General features: G+C 39.6%; 1 protein-coding gene across 14 annotated transcripts in view; it reads left to right on the top strand.

Moving 5' to 3' along the window:
• The window catches only part of TCF4 (transcription factor 4), a 315,108-nt gene that overhangs the window by 104,086 nt on the left and 191,156 nt on the right, over window positions 1–19,866 (top strand). For 13 of the 14 annotated variants that reach the window (XM_073343585.1, XM_073343588.1, XM_073343590.1 and 10 more), the window contains one exon: window positions 2,793–2,889. The exons of the other annotated variant lie outside the window; for it this stretch is intronic. In XM_073343585.1, coding sequence (XP_073199686.1) covers window positions 2,793–2,889 — 97 coding nt within the window. The remainder of the gene's footprint in view (window positions 1–2,792; window positions 2,890–19,866) is intronic. 14 annotated transcript variants of the gene reach the window in all.

Genomic DNA, 19,866 nt, shown 5'->3' with positions numbered 1-19,866 from the left:
CAGCCTCTGTTGGTTTCTTCAGTGAAATGGCAGAGTTCAAGACATTAACAAAAAAGTAAAAAGTTTTTAAAATTGATATTCCCTGCTTTGGTGGAGGTGTAGCCTAAATGTCTTTAGAACAAATCATTAACTCACAACGGGCTATGTATGTGAGGCTTAAGGGACCCGTAACATTTTGGGGACAACTTTCAACAACTACAGGCCTACAATCTGCCTTTAAAATTGTTCTTTCATAGGCAAACATGCATCTGTATCCTTAAACTTAGTGACTGCACACAAGGACTAGTTTTTATTCACATGTATCTATTTTGCGTGTACAAATGCATATTTGCACAAATTCTTACCTATTTGCTCAGGAATGCGCATATTTTGATGGCACAGCAGAGGTAGCCAGTTTAAAAATATAGCCCTTAAACGTATTTAGGGCCCACCAATCTTTTCCCCCAAGCTTGAAGGGATAATACCTCCATTTTCAAAGTCAGAACATTTCAGAGGGCTGTGGATAGTGACTTCTTTTGTCTTCAGGCAATGTGCTACTAACTTTAATCTTCAACGTACAGTAAGATCTTCCTTCTTACCAGTAACTTTACCAACCCATTGCTCCAGCTGTCAAGTTTGAAATTCTAATGCATTATGTGGATGAGCTGAGGAAATCTTTCCTGCTCCTCACATTATTAATGCACACACACTAACATTAAATTAATTCCTCTTACCGTAAAGTGTAGCTACGGAACTACTCCCTACCATGGGAATTACTGAGACACACTGTATTTCTTGTTATTTTTATAATAGCTGGAATACAACATAATTCATTAGTTTTGACGTTGAGAAAGTTGTGTTTAGAATTGCATACAGTCTCAGGATTAAATTTCCATTTATTTGAGTGATAAGAAATATCCCTTCCAATAAAACTATATATATATATATACACACACACCCCAGCGGTTCTGTCCACTTATGAGCCAGATTGTATAACCCTTACATACACTGGGGGGCATTACTCACCTCAGTAGTCCCATTGAATCTACTCACATAAGTAAAAGTTCACTAGCGTAAGTAAGGATTGCAGAATCAGCCCTCTTTGGAAAAGGCCGAGTCCTGAGCTCTTTAACTGGGCAGACCTCCCATTGGGATCCGAAGCTTTGAGCCTCTGCCCCAGTCCAGTTGCAGGATCAGGGCCTTAATATTGTTCTGAGGATTGGGCTCAGAAATCCCAGTATATACTGCAGGATCAAGATTACGTCTTCATGTATTCTGCAAATCCATGATATAAAAGTATGCAAGACAAAATGTGGCTTCACCCTTATTTTAAAAGTTTGTTTATGTTGCTGTTTAATTGTCTCTTAATGAATGTGAAGGCACAGGGCTTGCAGGCATCGCTAGCTGCGTTTCAGCACCTTAAAGTAAGAGTCTAGTGAGGTGAAAGACAGCGTTATTGTTCATACTCAGTCCATTCTTTTTTTTTTTCCCCCTCCTATGGGCAGATTCTGCCTTTGGCTAGCATTATGCCGACTGACACGTCTAAGTAAATTTACTTAGCCTTGCATTACACTGCAGCCAGCTGAGCAGAATGATTTTTTCCCCATTTACTGCATACCAGGATTGAATCTCAACCATTTCCATAGAAGAGGAAAAGCCAATCACCATTTCTTATTATACCTGGTTTAGCCCCATTACATCATTACTTCACACATCTGTCCGTTTTATTTTTATCCTTTTTTTCCCCCTCGATACTTGTGGTTGCTTTTAGGGGAAAAAATGTTTTGAAAATTAACCTGTAAATTTCCACATGCAATTATTTAGGCATACATGTCTGAATGTGAGTGTACCAGTATATCATGAAATCATAAAAGAAATGAGCACAGTCCCTGGGGGAGAGGATCTTGAATTTTCATCAGGGCTCCATATCAGCTTTCTGGTTGTCTTATGCAAATCACTTGACCTCTGTGCATCTCAGTTTCCCCATCTGAAAATGAGGATGATATTTCTATACCTTGCAGAGGTGCTGTGAGAAATTAGTAACAGTGTTTGAAGATACAAATGGAATAGCAGCACTACAGATGGACAGACTCTGGTTCATTTTTGTGATTACGTTTGAGGGTTTGTAAAAGTACAGTAGTTGTGAGGTTAGACTGGGAGGCTAGGCTGGGGCTGCTTTGAAAATGTGCACTCTGGTCCTGACAAGATTTACGCACGCGCTTAATTTATGCACTGTGACTAGCGTCAGTGACTTCAGTGGAAGTACTCACAGCGCATAAAGTTAAGCTCATGGGTTAATCCTCCCAGCTTTGGGTCTTGTTCCTTCATGAGAGAAGTAGTATTAAACACCCATTCACTTCAGGCCAAATTTTGCCTTTGTGTGCGTGCAACAACCACTGGCTTAAAATGACAAATTTCTACTTACAGATAGTAGACTTTTAAAAAACCCAGATTTATTCTTTCTTCTCCCCAACTGATATGAAAGCAGAAAGACTGGCACAGCAGATGAAAGACATTTGATGACTTGCACAGCACCACGCTCCCTGGTATATTATCTCAATTATCAGGCAGGTGTGTCCACAAAATAAACACATATTAATTACTAACAAAATAAAAATGTTAAACTGGCTTCAAATAAATTTTGGATTGCATTGCCCCCAACAAACTCAGTGGAAGAGGGCAATGGAGGGAATAAAGTTTCTTCATTATTCAGGAATTGAGGGGAAAAGTATAACTTTTTTCTCTGTTATTCTTACAGAAAGTGTTTGTGTTAAAATTGTAAAACTCTTTTCCCCTTCCCAATTTATTAACAGAACTATGGAGATGGGACTCACTATGATCACATGGCAAGCAGGGACCTTGGGTCACATGACAATCTCTCTCCTCCTTTTGTCAATTCCAGAATACAAAGTAAGAAGAAATCCAATTTCTTAATGTGGTTTTGTTTTTCAAAGGCTTAATTTTTAAAAGTGGAAGTGAGTGAGTGCATCATAGTTTAATCTGAGGGCTTGCGTTCGTCTCCCAAGCATTTTGGGTTTTGTTGTACATAGACTTTGGGAGGAAATATTGAATTTTGCCTCTTAAGCAACCTCATATTTTGAAAAATGTACACAGTGCTGTTTACTGAATAGCCTCTATTTTCTTCATATAAGAAGTATATGGCATTTAAAGCAGACTGCCATTTTTACCTAGAGCAGTGAATGTATTTTTCCTGAGGCTTAAGTGTTTTCTTTAAAGGTGTGACCACTTGGCAGAGAATTAAACAGAACTTTTTAAAGTACAAAAAATGTTGCTGAAAATATTACAAATAAATGTTCTTTAGAGGGAACAGTTAAATAACAAGAGATTGAGATCATAAACCATTGTTTTCTCTGGATTGTGATGGATCATTGCATGTTGGGACTTGCAGTCTCTCTGGACTGCAAACTACTGGATTAAAGATGAGGCTCCCTGCAACATGCTCCGCTCAGGACAAGCCAAATTCAGCTTGTGACATTTGGCAAGTCAGCCCTCACAGTTAAGGAAAGCTTGGATGTCCCTCCATTAATTTTAATGAAGCTTGCAAGGATTTAGTGTAGCAGCTATAACCATAGCAGTATAAAGAAAGGCTATAATTATCTGCAAGTGAATGATAGCTACTGTCTTTAAATCATGGTTGATAAATGAGTTTGGTTAAAGTAAATATATGATGTAAAAATATTAGTAATCCTTGTGCTTGGCCAAGATCTCACCCTTCTACTGCAGTTATCAGTGAACTAACTGAAATGCCGTGATTGAATGTAAGCCAAAGAAAACATAGAGCTGTAACTGTGATATATCATTTTGTGAATGTAATGTGTTCTCCTAAAATATGCCTTGTCTTTTAATATTAGGAAATACTTGTGAGTTGTTTAACATTTGGGATAATGTTGAAGCTTGTAATCATTTGTACGTATTCCCCCACAAAACATGGTTACAACAGTTTCAAGGGTCTGACTTAAGCCAACAAAAGCAAGGAAATTCCGACACTCCATTCTTAACTCACGCCATTGGGTTTAGGTAGTGCAAATACGTTACAAATAGTCACACACTTCTGTGAACCCACTGGGCTGAGTGATGCTTTCACGTTTAACCCTTTAATGCGGATTTTGCAATTTAAGTCTGTCTCTCTTAACCTCTGCTCCTGCCTTACCCAATAAATAAATAGCATTAGTCTGCAATTGTTTCCCCCCCATTTGGGGAAAATGCTGTTTTCCCTTATTTCAAAAAAGTATTCATGACAATAAAATAGTTTTGCAAGCACATTTTTAGGAATAAAATAACAGATTGATTTTTTTTTTAAAAATAAACACATTTTTCTTAAATGTGATTTTTCTGCTGAAGCCTGATTGTCAAAGTCAATGTGAGTTTCACAGCCGCAGCTGAGAGAATAATCAATTTTTCTGAAAATATCAACATTGTCAAATTCAAGATGTCTCTCAGCAGCACTTGGTTTGTAATGGTCATCATGCTGAAAGGTCTGGACGTGGAATGTTCCTGCAGTGTCCTTAAGTTTCAGTGTATGTGCATTTATTGAAAAAATAAAATCATTTGGAAATAAGAATACTGATGTTCCTCCATGTGCAGATTAGTGTGCATGTGTGAGAGAGAGAGAGAGGCTAACAGCTTCTGACAAGTGTGTTATTGTGTAATAATGCACGCCTACTGTTGAAGCCAATCAGCTTGCTCCCTCAATCTAAAGCATTTTGTAACCCTAATTTAAAATCATTCTCTGGTAATTAGAGCAGATTCCTTTTAATTTGCGCTAGTTTAGGCAGCAAATCGCATGGAAACCACACTTCTATTCCCCCACTTCCACTAATTTCTTAAAGCCTAGATTGTGCCCAACCTGCTCAGGTGTGCAAGGGGCAGAGGTAGGGATAATGTTGCAAGGAGCCTCCCTGTGTCTCTTGTTTCACCTATGCAGAGGCCAGACAGTCTCATTAGGAAGTGGAGGCAGTTTTCCCTCCTAGCACCCTCTGAAGCTGACTACCCAAAATGGGAGAGGGGAATAGTGGGTGGTGGCACTGGTACCCCACCTTCTGGGGCATTGGCCAGCAGAGCTTTTATGAGGGTGAATGAGAGCTGTTGCAATGTACACTCCCTAGCAAGATGCCAGGAGTCAGCTCCTCCTGGAACTTTTGCTGCAGTCCCCGTGCACTCCCGCCTTGGTTGCGCTAGTTAGAATCAAGTCCTAAATGTGGAAGCCAAGGCCGTCTGCTGTACTATGCTAGAGAATGCTACTAAGTCTGTGAATCTCCCACTGTTTCTAAAGAAAGCACTGTTCTGTCAGATAAGCTGTCTGGTCTGAAACACGGGTTGTTATTGTTTTCAGAGTGTTACATTTTCCACCTCAAGCAGATTTTGAACAGAAGAGGATTCTGTTTTTGGCGAGACGGTTTACCTGACATTGACAAAACTGACTCAAAGTTGAGGCCAAGGCAATGTTCTGCTGAGCAAAAAGTCAGAGAGCAGTTTACTAACTGTTTCAAAAGTTGGTGATTAGAAAGATCATTTTAAATACAGAGAGAGAATTCTTTGAGGGATGTTAAATTCTTTAGTACTCCTGGGCAACAAGGACCTTATTTTCTTCTGTGTCTTGTATGGTTTTGCACACTTAACTAATCATTAATGATGATGGTGATGATAATAATTCAATAAAATAATCAGTAATGCTGTTTATTTCCCAAACGTTTCCACAACCGAAACTGCTATTAATTTGTGCTGATTACATTGTATTTGTGATTTTATGATGAATTCTAATTGTTGCAATTACAAACAGTGCACCATATTTACTTTAATTGAGTCCATCCTGAACTAATATGGGATGTGGCTCCCAGTACATGTTTTATCAGTTTCCCTCTTCCTGTCAGATCATCAAATTATCCAAAGAAAAGGTCCCCGAAGATCTACTGTGGAGCAGTTTGCACCTGCAGAGAGAGACGTGTAATTTTGTTCACATGCTCTTCTTTTTGCTGGCAATTGATACAGATATAGAGCCTGATTATCATCCAACTTGAGCCTATTTTATACTAGTGTAGCTGCATTGACTTCAGTGGAGTTACACTTTATTTATGGTGGCATGAAAACAGAATCTAGCCCTTAGTAGTTTCATAATCCATAGCTTTTATCTGATTAAAAGAACAGCATTTTTTAACTTCTAAGATGTTTCTTTCTATGTCATTACATTGTTATTATTCTTAACAATAAATGTTAATATATATGTTTTATGATTGTGCCCATAATTCAGTAACCGAGTTGGATGGCAGCAAGGTATATGATGAGCAATATTCATTTTATAGAAAAGAGTTACAAACTTCAGTTCCTTTGAATTTTCTTTTATATTTTAAAATATTTGGTTTTTTGAATGTTGTGAGCTATAAACCTAAATATTTTACCTCATTGTCTTTTAAATTCTGAGGTTTTATTATTGTTTCTTTATTGGCATTCTTGGAGGTAAATAGCACTGTGTAGACAGACATAAGCATACAGAGCATGGGAAAAAAACAAGATTCAGTGTGTATACTGCCAATTCACCTTGATCCAGGCCTGCAACACCCGTTGTATTTAAGATCATCTCTTGAGCACATTTGTTTTGAATAATTTGCTGTTTTTATGGTGTAAGCAAATCAAATGGCCTCCAAGGAGTCCAACCCTGAGTCCAATTCTTTCAACCAGTTTTGGACTTAGGCCTACAAGAGTGAAAGGTTAGGATCTTAAACCACATCACCTTCTTATTCCCTCAATATGAAAATATATGAGAAATTCATCAGAGGCCTCAAAGCAATTTATCTGTGCTATTAACTTAACCTGTAAACTGATGTGGGTTTGTATGTCCCTCTTGTACTAGCAAACAAGACATTGTTGATTTTTTTGCTGCACAGTCAGGGTCAAGTTTATGTATGGTGCTCTGCTGTTGGCAAAAGCACAGAGAGAGAATGAAAGGAACCTTGCTTTCTACTTCCCCCTCACAACAGGGGCCAGATGCAATTCTCAGCCACTGTGCACAGAAAACACAAGGACTGCTGGAAGCTAGTGCTGACATCAGTGTTAGTCTTGAGCTGAGGTGTTCCCTCCCACCCTTACTCCAGCCAGCAAAATTGCATTCTATAAACGATGTACCTGGGAACTACTTTGGTCTAATAGGCCATCCTTCGAAAGCATGGTGCCTGTCTCAGGCATAGTGTCTCTGGGAGCTACCCCTGGGTCAAAGCCTCTACATTCCTCCATTTTCATGGGTTGTACCTTATTGGCTTAATCGAGCTCCTATTATGTGTGATCTAGCATGTAATCTTAACTTTGAAGAAAGAATACTTTTCCAGGAAGAAAAGATTTTGGGTATCAATGTATTGACAGCATACGATGAGCCATGAATATTTGTAGAAATGTTGTGGTGGCTGTAGGCCTATATTGTAAGCTTTTGTTTTCAGGTATGTATTTTAACTGAAATGTGTTTTATTTTTTTAAGTGTCCAAATTCTTGCAGGGAGTATTTAAATTAGTCTTTGCTTCAAGCCATTTAATAATTGGCTGTAGGGAATTAACAACACTATATTATGGCAGAAAATGAGTTTCTTCTCCTAAAGTGTTGCTTCCATGTGTTGAAACAATTATCATTCTGTGTCTCCAGAGTCCAATGAACATTGCCAGTAAGAATACATACAAGAACTGGTAATACTACAGGGCATGGAATACATTGTTTTAGTTGTATATCATTCCATACTGGATGCTTGATTTTCAGGTGCGTTGTTTGTGAACTGATCCTACCTATGATATCTTGCTAGTACATTAAATCATTTACCAGTATACAGTAACTTGTTTCTAAACCCCCTGTAGCTTAATGGAACATTTCACTGCAGGGATTAGGTTGAGGTTTCAGGCAATGTTGAAGAAAGCTCCTGGCTTATTTGGTGACCTTTGAATCGCATCTGGGTTACTGGTTGATATTTTGATTTGGTTACTGTGGTCATATTGTGACAGCTGCTGGTTCATTATAATTCAGTTTCTCTGCTCAATTTGCCTTGCAGGAATACTTAGCTTTGTGTTGCTTCAAAGTATTTCTAACCATCCTGAGTGCAACCCAGTACGTGGTAAAAGGTGAAATGTTGTGAATGCTTTGAGATCCCAGCAGCAGTCCACTAAAAGGAGAGTAACACAGTCCACTTGACAAACAGTCACATTTGAGTGTGCAAAGAAGGAAAAAAACCTAAATGGAGATGTTACCCATTCCAATGATACCCAGACCTGTGGATTACTAAAAGGCTGGTTTAATGGCCACTGATAAGATCAGAGGCAAGCTTGCTTTATTTCTTTATTTTAAAAAATACACAAAAACAGGTTGTGCAGTTCTCCTGGTCTTTTTTCCCCATCAAATAATTCTAGCATTGGGAGTATTGATTTTATGTATATTGTTGAACAATCTGTTCTATTCATTGGCATAAGACAAATGCTGCAGAACTTTGTCCATCTTTGATGTATGCTTTGAGAACGTTTAGAAGAACTCAAATTCAGTGTACATACATACCTTAATTTTTATGGCTGTGGGATAAAGAGGTGAGGTGGCTGAGTGATGAAGCTACTTGACTACAAGCCTAACACTTGTGGGTTTGGTGCTTGTTTGATTCATGTGGACAGGCCACTTCTACTTCACTTAGCTGTAAAATGGGTACATGATCTGGCGGGCTATCAGGTGTAATGCTGGCTCCTTTCTGTCCTGCTGGCTATGTAGCTGATGTGCATCAGGAGATTGGCTCAGGGGAGTTTTGACTTTACTAATAATCTATGTATGTGAAGACAAAATCATTACAAGATTATGGATCTTTGTGCTCTCTTTCTATTCCTAACTAGAAAATGAAAACAGATGTGATGTACTGGTCAGATGCACTATACTGGAGCAGCTCCTTCCCCAGAAGTATCTTCCATCATAACTACCTAGTCAGTTTTCAGAGTAACAGCCGTGTTAGTCTGTATTCACAAAAAGAAAAGGAGTACTTGTGGCACCTTAGAGACTAACCAATTTATTTGAGCATAAGCTTTCGTGAGCTACATCCGATGAAGTGAGCTGTAGCTCACGAAAGCTTATGCTCAAATAAATTGGTTAGTCTCTAAGGCGCCACAAGTACTCCTTTTCTTTTTACCTAGTCAGTGTTGATTCTTCCCAGTGCGTGGTTGTCTTCTTGTAAGAACTTTTTCTCAGCATGCCTTTCAGAGGGCTGGCCCTTGAAATTTAGTAGAGACAGGTAGTTGCATCTCCAGATTGGACATTTTGCATTTGTTTGCTGTCCCCTCTCTTCCATCTTGTAAATATTCTTTATTATCCTGTCAAGTTTTTGCCTGGTTTTCTCTTATTTCTGAGGAGATGGCACATTCCCCAGGTAAAATGGATGGAAACTTGCAAATGATGCTAAGCTATATATTGGGTGCATCTTGCTATGTGAGATTATATAGTACTGTATGTTGTTAATTAAAACTGGCATATAAAGACAGTGTTTTGTATTGTATAACACTTGGTGTTAGGTAGGACTCCTGGGTTCTACTTCCTCTCCTACTAACTTGCTGTGTAACCTTTGGCAGGTTGCTTACCCTCTTTTTTTCCTTCAACTTAGCTTAGGTTTATCCATCTGTAAAATGGATTGGAGTTGTGAGGCTTAACAAATTATTATATGAAAAATATTTGAGTTCCTTGGGTATTCCAAGTAAGTGTAAAGTTTTATTAATATATACTGTGCTATGACAGCACTCATCTCTGGAAGAACTGTCCTTATTTGGATATAATTTTCTTATTCAGTTACTATGATTATTGGCAGAGTTGGTAGCACTGCCTATATTAAGGTTGCTCAACATTTTCAATTATAAGGCCTTGTTTTCAATTTCTTATAACTTTCCCAATTTATAACTATTTGGGCTAAAATTTTCCATATCGACTATCTGACATAAGCTTTTTTTTTAAAAAAAATTTCAGAAAAAATGGTTCCCCCGATTTCTTAGAATGAGTTTAGGGAAAAATATGATCTTTTGCCCATATTTAAAAAAAAATTCATAGAGCTGTTTCATTGAGAAGCTCAAGCATCTCCCTGCTTTGTTGCAGGGACATTAAATTTTTCAGGGAAGTTGGCTTGGCATCAGGGATGTGTATTTTTTCCAACCCTGTGAATATTCACCTATATTGACTAATTTATGAGCCTTTGAAAAAATTCAGTTTGCATATGCTCAGTAGAGACTTGTTAGCTTGGCCGCTAAATTCTCCAAAGCTTCCTTCTGCACTGAGCATGCTCCAGCACAGGGCTGTTGGGCCTGAGTAGGCTTTGCAGGATATTACTTCTCTCTGCTGCTTTGGGGCCACTGCTGTGCAAGGTACTGTAACTTAGGAAAGGCAGAGTATCTCTCCTGTGCTGTCAGTCCTCCCACTGTTGGTAACGAGAATGATTTGAATGCAGAGAGGTGAGGCATGGGGTCCACTACAGGGGGAAAATATGAGAACAGAGGAAGAAGGGGTTGTGGGAGCCAGAATGTGGAGGGGAGCGGAGGGGGGTGGGGTGGCGCAGGAGTGCTGGATAGGCAGGGACACACTGTGGGGGGAAGATGCCTATAACCACTAAATCACATTCTCTTTATAGAGCCTGGAATTGAACTCAGGAATACTGAGTCTTTACATTCCTCTGCTGTCAAGAAATAGCTGTAACTCCTCCCCTCCAGCAAAATGTCTTTTCCCTTTCTAGTGTTTCATCCACAGGGAGGATAACAGTCTACTCCTGCTGTCAGTTATTCCATTACCTACAGTGATTGAGGTCTGTGCTGTTTCTATAAAGGTCTGAAACCTCCTGATGACCCAAGTTGCGTGTCAGTATGGTTCCAAAGGATAGAATTCCTGTTTTTCTGTTTTGTTTTTTAAATTAGGAAATCACTAAAAAAAAAAAAAAAGATTAAAGAACATTAAGGTTGTTAAATCAAAGATTCAAAGTTAGGAAATGCCATAATTAAGGTTGCCTGTGCAACCTGAATTCAGCCCCTTTGTGCATATGCATTATGATACAGTCTTTAATGACATCATCACATCCTATTTTTTCCATTGGCTTCCTGCCACATTCAGTGCATAGGATGGATGGTGCTCAGGGAATGAATCAGGATTATGTAGTGAAGAAGGCTACTGTATGTAGGACACCTGCCTTATTTGTTGCAGAAGTTGGAAGGTGTAGAGTGTTGGCGGGGGACTGAATAAAGAGAATAGATCGTCTTATGGTTAAGGAAGTTGAAGCCATCCTGGGGAACTGGAGTCTATCCTTGTCTGTGCCGGAGTTCCTGTGTGATGCTGGGCAAGTCACTTAAGCCAAATTTTTCACACGTGGCTACTAATTGCGTGTTCCTCATATTCTGGGTGCTCAACGTGAGAGATCTAGGGCCAGATCTGCAGAAACACTAAGTACTCAGAATTGTAGCTGAAGTTAGTTGAAACTGTGCTTTGAACATCGTAAGTGCTAAAAAACAACAACTAAGTACTCTGAAAAATCAGCCCTAGGAGTCTCAAGTTGGGCACTCAAAATCAGTGGACACTTTTGACAGTTTTTCTCATTAATCTCTGTGTGCCTCAGTTTCCCAACTGTAAATTGGGAATAATAATGACACCTAATCTTGTGGGGGTGTTTGTGAAGATAAACTCATTAGTGTTTGTGGAGCACTCAGATACTGTGGTGACAGTATCATAGAAACATTCCAGAGGAAAAGCTAATAACATTTCTATGTGAATGGTTTGAGTGGTCCTCTGCTGTTGACAGCTGACAATAAGCCCTCAACTGCACACTGATTGAGGAGGCTAAAAAGAAATACTGAATAAGATATGTTTGATTCCCATTGCAGAAACCCTTTAATTCAGCCTGGGATTGAGCTTGAACTGTGCCCATGAACCAGCAGTGAGTGGTTCCCAAGAAAAATGTTTGGAGCCTGAAGCAATTTTTGATTCTTTTCCCTTGTGTTTCACCGTACTTACAAGCTTTTTTCCAGGGCACTCTGTATGGTATATATCAAAACTGAGAATGGCCTTTTTGGGACAGGCCAAAAGTGGTAGTAACATGGTATTTCTCTTTTCATCGTGATTGCTTGAGACTATTCTATGTGATCAGGTGGTGGTTCTACTTTCATCTGTATTATTTTTAGAGAGAATAAGAAAAAGAAAGAACGTATTTCTGTTGTGCTCTCTGATCCAAGCAGAGAGCACAAGGAAAGAAATCAAACAAAAATACGTCTCCTTATCCCTAATGACACTTGTGACGGGTTTCCCCTGGGGTGCCACCTGGAACTGGGGTATCACTGAACCCTCTGACCCACCAGCCTGGGCTCCCCCTCACACTGTGCTGCTGTGACAAGCTGCAGACCGGCTACCGCTCCTACAGTTCCTCCAGCATTCACACAGGTAAGGACACACCCAGCTGCATTACATGCAGGCTCTCTGACCAGCCACTGCGTGAACCAACAATAGAGAGGTTATAGCCAGAATAACCACCAGTTTCCCAGCCTAGGACCCCCACACTGGAGTATAACCCCAAAATTATACTATCTTGTGCTACACAGGGAACTGTACAGTGTAAATGCATAGAGTTCACCCCTCCCAAACACTTCACTCCAAGCTTATTGGTTTAGATTAAAACATAAAATAAATTTATTAACTACAAAGGATATATTTGAAGTGATTATAAGTGATAGCAAACAGATCAAAGCAGATTATGTAGTAAATAAACAAAAACGCAAACTAAGTCTAATATACTAGAAAGATAGGATTTGAATGAACAATCTCTCACCCTAACTGATGATACAGGCAGGCTGCAGACTCTTAAGGCACAAGCTACATTACTTTGCAGCTTGGAATCCCCTGGTTTTTCATACACAAGCTATAAATCCCTTTAGCCTGGGTCCAGCACTTCCCACAGTTCAGTCTTTGTTCCTCAGGTATTTTCAGGAATCCTCTTGTGGGGGAGTGAAGGAGAACTGATGATGTCACTTGCTGCGTTATATAGCATTTAGCGGGAACCCTTTGTTCCAAAACCAGTTCCCAGACCAGTGTGTAGAAAAACAGAGACACCCCAAAATGGAGTCCAGAGTTATGTGGCCTGGTTACAAGCCCTTGCATACCTTTCTGAGTCATAGCAGCCATTACTTACAGGGTATTTGGAATGCTCACAGGAATGTTAAGTTCTTCCAGAGTCCATTGTCTTTGTTGATGGACCATCAGCACTGTCTGGTTTCTTCGTTGTTGTATTAGAGAGGGTAGTCACCCAGAGTCCACATGATTGAAATACAGATACGTAGTCAATATTCCTTACTTTAGATTAAAAAATTATCCATGTATACTAATAGGATAATCACATTCAGAAAATCATAACTTTTCCAGTGACACCTCACATGATCCATTTTGTACAAAATACATCATAATTATGCCATAATCATATAATAATATCACTGGGAAGAATATGGGGTGCAGTGTCACAACACTGACCTCCTTTGTAAAGTGCTTTGAGATCTACTGATATAAAGCAGTATAAAAGTACTATATAAGAGCTAGGTATTTTTGTTGTTACTATTATTTAGTCTGTCCATCTGATTCTTGTCGGTATTGGCCTAGTTACTAGATCTTAGCTCATTTATTTCTTTCTGAAATTTCTTTGAATATTGTCTTATTTTTATCCTATATTTGGCATGATGTATGTATTATATCCAAAAATATTTTGTCATATCATTTGGATGCTTGTGTTGTTATTGCATTATTCCTGTAGAGAAGCATACAAGTATACATGCCTTCTGTAATGCCCCCATTAAATGGACCTTTCTTAGTACTGTTATCAACAGATAGTTGGCCTGACATATGGATCTCCCAGTTTTACAAGGAGAAACGTGTTTAATTGGTGTCTGAGTTCTCCTGTTGCATTATGCTGTGGCCAGGAGAGTGGTGGTGTTGGGCAAAGCTTCATGAGTTTGCAACTCGTAGCTGACACACATGATTCTTTGTATTCTAATGACCACAGAATATTTACAAGTGTACAGCTGGTGAAGATGAATGGGAAGGTTCACAGAATGCTGTGCAAGTCAGAACTGAAAAAATTCATAGAAAACCTCAGCAAGATTGAAACGGAACCCCATCTCTTTTGTGTTATGAGGATGGAGGTGGCCACTTTAGAGGTTTCTATGTAAAATTTGGGACATAGAAAGTCTCTTGGCAAGGAAAAAGGTAATGATTGGCCCCCTATTAGGGTATGTCGAGACCTAAGTTCCCTCTAAGCTGTGCGGCAGCCTATTAAGCGCTGTGCAGGCGCTCAGGGCTGCGACGGGGAGAGATGCCTCTCCCCCAGCCCTGGACCTGCCACAGCGGGGACAGGTGCCCCTCCCCCACAGCCCAGGTGCTGCTGTGGGGAGAGAGAGCTGGGGGGAGTCATCTCTCTCCCCGCCGTAGCCCCGGGGCAGCCTGTACTCCAAACCCCTCATCCCTGGCCCCACCCCAGAGCCCACCCCCCCCCGCCCCGGAACTCTCTCCTGCACCCCAAATCCCCAGCTCCACCCCAGAGCCCACACCCGCAGCCGGATCCCTCACCCCCCCAGCCCAACCCTCAGCCCCAGCCCTGAGCCCCCTCCAACACTCCGAACCCTTCAGCCCCACCCCTGCCACATAAATTTTGTTAGGTGCACCAATATGGAGGTGATGTGTCACACGTCACCGCCATAGTGGTGCACCTAACAAAATTCATTCCGCACATGCTTGGGAAAAATTAGAGGGAACACTGGTTCTAGACAGCAGTCACTGGCTTTAATGTAGCTTGCTCCAGCCTCCAGTCCGAGAACAGTGAATCTGCAGCAGCGCTAGCTGTACAAAACTGCCACAAATCCTGGGTAATTACACGTTGGGCTAATCTGCACTGCAGCTCATGTGGTCACGGCTTCACGGTCCCAATACCTGAAATAGCTATCTTTAATCTACCTTGGGTATGTCAGCTGAACCTGCAGTCATGCACAATCATACCCTTAGATTAGTCATGGCAGAAGGCGAAGGGTGATTGTATGTTTTTCATTGATGCTAAAGTATAGCCCCCATTGACTCAGATAAGAGCTGTTCCTATTAGTCATCCTTGTTTTTCTCCACCACTGTTTTGTTCTATATCCACCAGTTTCATATAGTCCTCACTTGGTTCTGATTTCTTTAGGTCAGGGGCTGACTTTTGTTTTACATTTGTAAAGCATCCAGCACAATGGGGCCCATTTTGTGATTGAGGCCTCAGGATACAACTGTAATACAATTAAATGTCAATAATATAGCCCTTTTAAATGTTAATTATAATTGTGTGTCACAGACAACATAACGAGGGGTAGGGAAAACAGATGGAGGGACCATTCTCAGGACCACAATGGTTGGTCTCTTACAGCAGTCAAGACCTTCTAAAATAGCAAGTTGTATGTCTAGAGCTTGAAGACACTGCCAAGGCTGAGAGGCACAAAATGTTACTTCCCTTAAAAATAACATATTTATTTTTAACTGTCTTTCTCAGTCTCAAAAATCAATCACCATTTCCACCACCCTGAAAGATGGGCCTGGAATGCCAGATTCAAATCCAAATATGGATAATGACTCTCTTTCCACATCAAAGTACATTGGTGTTTGGATGCTGGGGTTTGGTGTGGCCCAGAAAAGGGATATTTGATCCGATAAAGAGATAGAGGTCTAGATATAAATTTGGAAACCACCCCTGTCCCAGTCCAATACATAAGAGATATCCGTATCTGGGATTTTGTTAGGGACTCATCACTAGCTACAACACTAGGACAGTATGTCATGCACAAACCCAGGATCCTATATTTGTTTACAGTTGCACACACACTATGCCAAAGCCATGCCCCTGCCTGTCATTGGCATTGTTATAACTAGACTTGATACTGAAACAAATCAAGAATCATGTCAGTGGAGCTTATTTCTTAGCAGGATGGAGGAGCAGACTGAGTGGGAAGATGATCTGATTGCTGTGGTATCTCAAAATTGAGAGATCACATTTTAGGCCGTCAGGCATGGAGGCCGACCCTATTCCTGTTGAAGCCTTGGAGTTTTGCTGTTAATTTCAAAGGTGTTAAGGTCAAGCCCCTGCACAGTATTCCTATAAAGCAAATTTGTCCTTCAGAGAAATGTTTCTGATTCCAGGCATCTCTCTATATAAATATATTCCTGTTGTGCATTTTTGTATGTCACCTGGAGAATTATGTTGTGATTTTTGCGGTGCATACCACTGTCATCCTGACTGCTGTATTTGAAGGCAATAAGAATATACCTGCTGAGTGGATTAAACATTTCTTCAGCTCCCTTTGTGTGTAACAGGAGACTTTTTCATTGAGGTAAACTGGGGGAGTTGCGACACGGCTTTCAAATATCACCAAACCCTTACAAGTTTTGTCAGCTGTATTTTACACAAGCATTTCAACCAAATTCTTTCATTGGACAGTGCCCCCAAAATTGGAAAATGTGGCTAGACTTAATAATAAACATACTACCTTGAAATAATACCTCACAGAGCGCTGTATGCTCTGAATGCTCAAAGGGACAATTCAGATTATGAAAGCAGCTTTATTGTATAGTTGGTCCATTTTGTTCTTAAATGGAAAGATTACTTTAGGGAGTGATGTTCATCAGATTTGCATCCCAGATTTAGCTACATAGTAATTTATTATTTTTGTATTTATTTTGGTAAATAAAGTTATGAACTAATGATAGAATTGTCTCCAACCTAAAGAAGTATAGATCAGTTTTAGAATTGCGTCATATAATTTAGTAACTGCCTCAAAATCTCCTAAAACTCTTGGTCAGTGCTAAATATCAACAAGAATTTCATGCTGCTTGTGTCCAGCATGGGTTTATACTGTTCTTTAAGCTGATTCATTAAATAAATATACATATTGTAACACCCAGTTCTTTGGACTTTTTGTTGTTGTTGTTGTTATGGGAGTACTATTTGCTAGGATTCCACTTCCTAGTGTTATACCTATCTCAAAGTTACAGGTTATGACTTTCCTTCATCTAAGAAGGGCTGGATGGGTTTGCCTTCATCAACTTCTCTTCTAGATTAGCCATAGAGGTCTCTGCAGAACACATTGATGTGCTTCTGGATGATTATCAGTGTCAGGTTTGGTTTAATCATTCAGACTGTTTGGGTGCAGATCCCAGAATAATTGATTCAGCCTTTTGTGCTTTTGAGGTAGATACATTGAGTATCACCTGGTTTGTGGCGTGGAGGTGTTTTGGAAGATACCACAAAAATTCACCATGTCTGCTTTTTGGAGATATTAGATCCCAGCATACCGATTGCCTCCTTCTATGGCTGCATTGCATTTGTACAATATATGTATATAATATGCGTTCTGTGAAACATTTTGGGATGAAAGGCATTGTATAGATTTACAATATTACTGTTCCCATTCAGGAGTTAATGCATTTTGCAGCACAGCCATTCCCCCCACAAGCACCTGCCACTAACGCACTGGCCTTTAGTATCTAACCCAGGCCTCTTGTGCAGTGTGGCAGAAAAAAAAAGCTACAAATGCACATTCATTTATTTGGAAAACTAATGTCAGATGTATAAAAAGAACCTGTAGACTTTGGCTTTGAATGTCTGCATACAAGGCAAAGAATTGTAATATTATTTTGCACTACATAGTTTTCAGTGAAGTTTACATTCCAGCCTATTTTATTTTAAAACAAGTTCAGTATTTTTAGTTAGTTATTTTTGGTGACAGTTGTATTCCTTATAGGATGACATAGAGGAGAGCTATGTGAAAGGTTCTCATTGACCCTCAAACCTGCTTGACCTGAGCCTTGTGTATGAGGCTCAATATTTTGAAAGTTTGGGTATAAAAATTGGTTGAGGTCATCCCTACAGTAGGCGAGTTGGTGAAACCCCTTACACCCACGTGCTTACAGCTATCTCCTCTCTCCCCACGAGACCTTCCTGAAGACATGGGGAAATCACAGGGTTTGCTGTTAAATCTGGAGTGGGGGGAAGTGGAGTGACCCAGATGGGGGAGTTAGGGATATATGGGGGTTCTTTTTGGAGTTCAGAGTTATTGAACTCTAAATGACCTTATGGGCTGATTCTTTTCCAATCCTGCTGAACCAAATTACAAGGTTTAGTCCACAGGCCTCCATAGGGGTTCACACAACCCTAGCATAAACTGCCATAATGCACAATTGTGCAGTACTTACTGAGGTTCTATTTTCATGTGCTCTCAGGAGCTGCATTTTTCTGCATCTCAAACTCACATTAATACAGTCAGACAAAGAAATTGCTTTTAAAATAACACTTATGAGGCATTTTAATGGTTAATGAGCTTCTGCTCCTTATCAAGATGAACTTAGTTTAGCTTTCAAATAAGAATTTACTGCTGTTCTCTCGCTGAGCTGACATTAGTTGCAGAGGGAATTTGAGCTCACACCTGTTCTAGCATTAAAAGTAGCTTGTAAGTGACTTCCTTAAAATATTGGCGGGGGGGGGGGAGGTGGAGGGAAATCCAATTTCTAGAAAATCTCAGCCAACCAGGCAAAGCATTCACAGGCACATCTTTTAAAAATGTTTGGTTTATGAATTGGTTACAATCTTAATATTTTCCAGAGGTATTTTGATCACATAATTAGTAAATATACATTGAAAGGCAGAGGCAGGAGGAGATGACTGGTTTGTATATGCAATAGACCTGTGTTACAGCTGGAAAGTGTACATGTGGAAAAATGTGTGAAACAAAACAAATTTGCTGAATTACTAGGTCATTTATGTAGCTGCTCTATTCACGGTCTGTTAAACAAGCAAAAACAATGGTTTTGTTATGCTCTCTAGTTAAGGGACAGGATGTGTAAAACAATGTGGAGTTGGCTGGATGATTAATAACCATCTTGAGCCCTTACTTACCTTGAGCCTGAACTTTATAGTAAATAAATATTTTGAATCAAGGAATGTAGAAGCTAAGTCAGAGCAGGCTCTTTTATTATAAGATGCTATATTTCTCTTCAAAGAAGAGATAATATGATCATTTAAGTGTACGAGGAAGTCTTGGGGGCTCAAAGATGGCTGGATTTTAATATTAGACTGCACTGAAGCTTATCCAAGGGCATAGCTATGATGGCAACCTGTTTTTGGGTCAAAACTAAATGCAGTTTGTCTTGCTATTACAGTTTTCTTCTAAGTATTTTCTCTATAATTAGGAGCTTATTCAAAGAAAGAAATTTAGCATTGGCTTCTGTAGGAACACACCATAGTCTTACAGCAAGAAATATTTGTAATTTGGTTACTGCTATATTTTTAATTCTCTTTATTTTAGGCACCTCTCACAGTTTCTGCCAGGATTGAGCTGTTCTTGTCCCCAATATTTAGTTTCTAGTACTACATTGGTTTTGTATATTGGCTTAGATACACAAAATATAAAGTCAAGTATAAAACAATTCTGATAAAAATAATAAAATGAATAGTTTTGGGCCATAGCAGGGTACAGAATATCTCATTTGCATCATACCACTAGATGCATCACACATGGTCTATTATTATTATTTTATTTTATTAATTTATTTGTATTAGAGCACCGTGTCATGGGCCATGTCATGGACCATGATCCCACTGTGCTAGATGCTATACAAACACAAAACCCAACAACAGTCCCTGCCCCAAAGAACTTACAATCTATATCAAGCTCTCATACTATGCAAGCAAACAAGGGTATACAAGGTCCGTGCTTTGATCCTCATACCCTGTGGGGGAAAAAGAGCATATGTTCAACAGACTCCATAAATTGGATTATATATCATTTTAATTAAAATCAGAACACCTATACATCTCTTTATTCTGCAAACTTTTACAATGTGATT

The sequence above is a fragment of the Lepidochelys kempii genome, chromosome 5 (assembly GCF_965140265.1).
Source record: "Lepidochelys kempii isolate rLepKem1 chromosome 5, rLepKem1.hap2, whole genome shotgun sequence".
In the NCBI taxonomy this organism is placed as follows: Eukaryota; Metazoa; Chordata; order Testudines; family Cheloniidae; genus Lepidochelys; species Lepidochelys kempii.
Note: the sequence above shows the minus strand (reverse complement) of the source record. Positions and strands in the feature narration are given on the sequence as shown.